Below are 6439 nucleotides of genomic sequence, written 5' to 3'. Positions count from 1 at the left end.
GATAATCTAAAATGAATTTAGTTGCCCTTCTCTGGACCCCCTCAACTTTCTGGATGTTGCGCTTTGAGGTACCACTCCAGAGGGGACTGCAATATTCCAAATCACTACGAACCAAGGCTGAGTACAAAGTCCTGGATACATGACGAGGGGCATTGAAGCCAATGGTGCGTTTAATCATACCAAGTTTTTTGTTACACTTTTTAACAACCCTGTTAATGTGATCATCCCAAGTGAAAGACGAAGAAATATCAAGACCAAGATCTTTAATGGAACTAACACGGTCTAGAATGGCACCATTCATTTTATAATCATGACGAATTGCATTCCTACGTCTGGTGATTGATATGATCTGGCATTTAGAGGGATGAAAATGGAGATCCCAAGTTTTGCTCCAATTAAATAATGCATCAATATCACTTTGGAGCATGTGACAATCAGAGACATCAGAGATGTTTTATAACATTTAGAGTCATCTGCAAACAAAGCTAAAGAAGAATTCTGGGCAACACTGGGCATGTCATTTATGTACAAAAGAAAAAGCATAGGCCCCAATATTGAACCTTGGGGTACCCCTGAAACAACTGGAAGCCAGTCGGAATTTACCCCATCAATAACAACCCTCTGCCTCCTCCCTGTTAAATAAGCGCGAAACCAATTGAGGAGGTCAGAATGAAAGCCAAAAGATTGCAATTTGTGAAGCAACAAGCTATGACAAACACTGTCAAAAGCTTTAGAGAAATCAAGATAGATCATATCAACTTTCCCAGCGTTGTCCAGAGTAGAACTGACTTCATGAAAAACGGATAAAAGCTGTGTCACAGTGGAGCGACCTTTGATAAAACCATGTTGCAGATGGTATAATTGGTCTTTAATTGCGGGGAACACTTGATCAAAAATAGCTCTCTCCATCACTTTTCCACATATACACAATAGTGACACAGGTCTATAATTTTCAGCACGTTGCCTGTCAGACTTTTTAAAAACAGGAACAACATTGGCTTTTAACCAGGTCTCAGGCATAATACCAGAACTCAAAGATAAGTTAAAAATGTGGCACAAAGGAAAAACAATTTCATGAGCGCATTCTTTCAAGACCCTGGGAGATATCCCATCAGGACCAATAGCTTTGGAAACATTTAAATTGCACAAGATCTTGAGGACATCACATTCGTTGATCTGAATATTACCCAGTGAAGGATGTTGAAACCCATGTAAGTCATAATATCCCAACCTAACGCTAAATACGGTGCATCCGCCTAATGTCAATTAGCCAAGACATGGCAGAAGGAAAAAGATGGAATGGAGCAAAGGAAAGAGGTATAAATAACCGCGGCAAAGAAACAAAAAAGGTACGCGTAGGTGGCCTATGTTCAGTTTCCACCTTACATGCAGGACATAATTTGGAGTTCATTGTCGCATCGCAAGGGGAAAAACCTGTTGATTTTGTTTTGGTTCAAATATGGAGGTGGTAAGTTTATCATCCAAGTACAGCGTATTTGAGGATATTGCAAACTGTGTATCCAGTCAGAGTCAGTTTCACATGTGTATAGTAAGACCTGAGAAAATAGATAGCTATAGATCCCAGATAAGTCATAACTATCATCTGACGATGTCTGTTTTTAAAATGAAACCACTCGTTAATGTACAAGCAAACATTAATTGAATACACAGTGCTTCAATAATTATAAGAACAAGGAATATGGGACTGGTAAGTTTATCATCAAAGTGTAGGGTATTTGAGAATATCAAAAATTGCGTAACCAGTCACTTTCATTTCATGGTTTCGTACGTCATGAGACAATAGATCCCAGGTAAGTCACAACTATCAATTGACAATGTCTGTTTAAATCAAACAACTCGTTGATGTACAAGGAGACATTGATTGAATGCATTTTGGTTCGGTTGCTATAGGTGGGCTGATATTGAGCATGTTGAGTTCTCTATAAACAAAGATCAAATCTTTACTTACAGATCTGGAGTACAAAGAAGGTGCACGGCATTCTGTAATATACCTTCCGATTGCCCTTCCTTGTATTTTTACTTTCTTCTTACAATTTCACTCCAGGTCAAATTATCGAACCGTTTTTTCTAATTTGTCTGTTTATTTTCTCCAGGATCGCTGTACAGAGCTTCCGTATACCTTATTGTGATTCACTTTCAAATACTGTTCTTTTGTGTTTTGCTTTACCTCTACTTTATTTTAGGTAAAACGTGATTATCCACGTTCTCTATGAAGTAATTTACTACGAAGATATTTCCCCCCGTCAGTATTTTCCTTCTTCAACATGGCGTTTTACACTTTAAATCTTTAAAACGCCAAATAAATGAAAAAATAAAAGAAAAAGAGAAAACAGACACCGATTAACACTAACTAAATGTTAAGTATTCGCAAAAAGTACATGCCAATCATAATGATTACAATATGCAGGCTTAAGGGGGTACTACACCACTGCCTAATTTTGTGCCTATTTTTACATTTTTCTCAAAAATTATAGCGCATTGATGACAAGTAAGATATATACATTATAGGGGCAAGGACTACAACTATTGCACTGGAAATTTTATTTCAGCACAGACAACAGTTGTGGAGTTACAGTCAAAAATGAGGGAAAACCAATATTTGATCAATAAATCAATAACTACTTGCCTTGAGTTGCTGAATTTTCAGTGCAGTAGTTGTAGTCCTTGCCCCTATAATATACATATATTACTTGTCACCAATGCGCTATAATTTTTGAGAAAAATGCAAAAATAGGGACAAAATTGGCCAGGGGTGTAGTACCCCTTCAGCTAGAAACATACAGATATTGGAAACTTATCGAATCCAGTTTCATATGTCTTCAAATCTACGATTAATTCGCGCTGGTTGACGTAATTTCATCTTCAACTGATTCCAAAACAGCTGTTGTCCAACTGAATTTTCAGGCCACTTCAATACTTCTTTGTTACATAATATTTGGCGAAGCAATAACGTCTTTTTCTCATTAGGGATGTGTCCGATCTGTACAAGTATAAGTACATCTTCATTGTCCCTTACCAATCGCATTCGCGCAATCTGTAGCTGATAATTACACCATCCGTCATCCATGAAGTTCTCTGATAACACTGCGATAGTTTTACGGCTGTGATAAATACCGTGACATATAGCATTGAGAATGTAATGCCCTGCAGGAATGTCACCTCTTTCTTTCATACAAAGCCGAAACTCTTCTGGTCCATCCATGATGCAGTCATGTCTACAGTAGAATTCATCTCGACCTTTGCAGGACTTAACCCCATTAAAAGCTATTAAACCAAGATAACACTCATTGAAACAGCTCAACTGATTAAATCGGATCTTCTCTGGTTGTGCACAAGTGACTGTTTTCATGTGCGATATCGCAATAAAGCTGGTATTCATAGCTTCAGTTGGGTAACCGATTATAAAGGAAACGAAAGGAAACAATGTTATGTGTGGCTTTGCTCACGAAATCAGACAATGTCGTGCTTTTTGTAAACCAGCATTCTTGAAAATGAGCAACATAATGATTTTTGACTTAACACGGTTTAGAAATAATTTCTTCATATTTTTGGTGTTATCTGTCGTTTACATGTCCTTCCTAAAACACAAAAGTACGACCCTCTCAAACACCTAAATTAGCTAAAATTTAGGACATGTTACAAAACTTTATTTTCTAGAACCTATTTAGAATAATTTAAATGTAGCTTTTACCGTTTTTTTGTGGCATCCTTCAGAAGAGAGCGGACCGATAACAATATTTTCGGTCCAATCTCCATTCAAATAACACGGGGAGTTGGCTAGCTATGCCTTGCCCTCACTCATATTTTACAAAAGTACGACCATTTCTGAACATCTAACCTAGCTGTAATTTTAGGTCATGTTAGAGAAATATATTTGCTAGAAGTTTTGGAGAATAAATAAAATATTGGCTGGTTATTTTTCACACAGTGATGTTAACTAGGCAAGTGTCCATTCTCCCAACATACATCATTTGTAGGGGTCACGCGTCAATGGTGAGAGCACTGTGTATTGTGTATAGGAAAACGGACAGTAACTGCAGTATGCTTTAATGTTTGCAACGAGTTGATCGTTTATCCATGCTTCATTATCTCTGTGATATGCAACATAAGCATGATATCGACGTCGCATAATTGGTGCTTCTCTGGCATCAACATCATACTCATCATCGCTATTCATGATGTCAGCATCATCATCATTGTCTACATATCTCTGATACATTCTCTGATAAAACAAAACCCAGAATTTGTAGTGTATGCGCCATCGATATTTATAAATGATAGCAGTTATGATACTAATGGCAACCATACCTAACAAGCTAGTGGGGATATAGTATTCAAGATGTATACTGCAGTCCAAACTAAGTTCTGTGATAGCAATTTGTTTTGTACTTTCCGGAGGAGTACAAAAGTAAGAAAATTGTGGATCAATGTATGTTCTCTGATCTGTGAGTATCCAATCTTGTAGGGGTTTAATATCACAGGTGCAAAAAATGAGTTGATCTTAAATTCAAAATACAGCAAGCTGTATGGCTTTTTCATTAAGAATGCATGTATTGTGATTAACTTATTGCTAGATACAATAAGCGTTTGTAGACTATAGAGTCCTTTCACGGAATGCAAATCATTGAGTTTGTTTCCAGCCAAATTAAGGTAGGAGAGATTTGACATGTGATGAAATAGATTTCCTGGCGAGCTTTCCAACTTGTTATGACTGAGATCCATGTGTTGAAGGTTTACCAATGACGAAAAGTTATTGTTTTTGATACTTCCGATGTTATTTCTACTCAGGTCTAAATATCGGAGACTGCAAGTCTCAAGAAAGAATTGGTCAATTGATGCCAAGTTACAGTTTCTTAATGTCAGCTCTTCTAGGCGGGGAAAATTGACAATTTCTTGCTCAGCAAAAATACTTCCTTTAGAGTCTGAAATGAAAAATAACTTGACATTGGAACAATTACTCCAAATTAATGATGGCGCACGACTATTGAATATGTTGAGTCTCTTGAAGATAATTTTCTCAAGTGTAGGCGATAAGGTACACAATGGCATATTGATTGATAAATAAACGTCGCCAGTATTTCTGCTCCCTGACATATAAAGAGACCTGAGGGATTCGATGGGGTGTGAGAATTGTAAAAAATCGGTGAATCTATTTGGCTTAATCATATTTTTCAAATAAACATTAGTCACATTTTGAAAGGATGCAAGGTCCATAACAACATGGTTATCAGAGACATCCAGTGTTTCCAATCTTAAAGCGATTCTGTCGTTGATGTCCCGTATGCTATTGGTGCTCAAATCCAAATGTTTTAGCGAGCCAACAAGCACTCCCAGTGCTTCATATGGAAATTCAGTGAGACCAGTACGTCTGAGATCCAGTGCCTCAAGGTGCGATAAGCCGCCAAAGGCATATTTGGATAGATATATGGAATTTGTCACAGGTATAAGTGGGTGACAACCAGATATTCTCAGATTTTGTAAATATGGAAACGTACTGAATGCACCATCTTCAATTGATAGATGATGATAACCACCACCAAAGAATTTGCAATATGAAATTTCCAACGGTTTCACTGATGAATTCCACAATGATCCAGTCAAAACAGGTTGGAATATATTATTACTATCCAAGTCCAGTTTCATAATTTACAATGACGCTGTTAACTTCGTAATTAGTTCTGACCATTTGGTTTCATTCCAATATTTAATAGAGTGGTCTGAATCAAACGAACGCGATACTGCTAACTCTTTGAGATTAGTCATATTCCCAATAGGACAAGTATATAGTCAAACGTATTGGAAGACATGTTAAATATTGTTAACATTTGTAGACATTCAATTGCTTTGCATGGTGTAGAGATCAATTTGTTGTGAGAAATATCTAGATATGTTAGGTTAATGAGACTCACAAACAATGTCTCCGTTGATTCTATAGAATTACCGTATAAATCTAAATGTTTTAGACAGGTGAGACTCACAAATAGTATCTCTGGTAAGTCTGATATACCATTGCAAGATACATCTAAATATTCCAGACTGATGAGGTCATTAAACAGAGTAGCTGGTAGCGATTTAATCCGTTTACAACAGTTTCTTGCATCCAATCGAGTCAACTCAGTCAAATCTTTGAAAATAAAAGCTGGTAAAGAACTCATTGAATTATATGACATGTCAAGCTCTTGTAAACTTTGTAGACCACTGAAGACCGATGGTGGTAGACTTCCCAGACTACTGTAACAAAGCGCAATATCTGACCTTTTCAATGATGTGATTGAGTAAAATGGAGTTCCATTGAATGTTAAGCCATGTTGATTCAGTTGATATAATTGAAGACCAAATTAAAAAGACTAGTTTGAGTATGACGTCGTGTCAACCGGACCAAAAATGCTGCACTGCGCAGGTCAGCAACCAATCACGT

At 37.0% G+C, this 6439-nt stretch overlaps 1 protein-coding gene across 1 annotated transcript; it reads right to left on the bottom strand.

Moving 5' to 3' along the window:
• Positions 1 to 2830: 2830 nt before the first annotated feature.
• Positions 2831 to 3223, bottom strand: LOC140163518 (toll-like receptor 2 type-2). Its single transcript, XM_072186831.1, has one exon. The coding sequence runs from the start codon at positions 3221 to 3223 to the stop codon at positions 2831 to 2833; it is 393 nt and encodes a 130-aa protein (XP_072042932.1).
• Positions 3224 to 6439: the final 3216 nt, after the last annotated feature.

This window comes from Amphiura filiformis, chromosome 11 (genome assembly GCF_039555335.1).
Source record: "Amphiura filiformis chromosome 11, Afil_fr2py, whole genome shotgun sequence".
In the NCBI taxonomy this organism is placed as follows: domain Eukaryota; kingdom Metazoa; phylum Echinodermata; class Ophiuroidea; order Amphilepidida; family Amphiuridae; genus Amphiura; species Amphiura filiformis.
The sequence above is the reverse complement of the archived record's forward strand: the minus strand, read 5'-3'. Positions and strand labels throughout refer to the sequence as shown.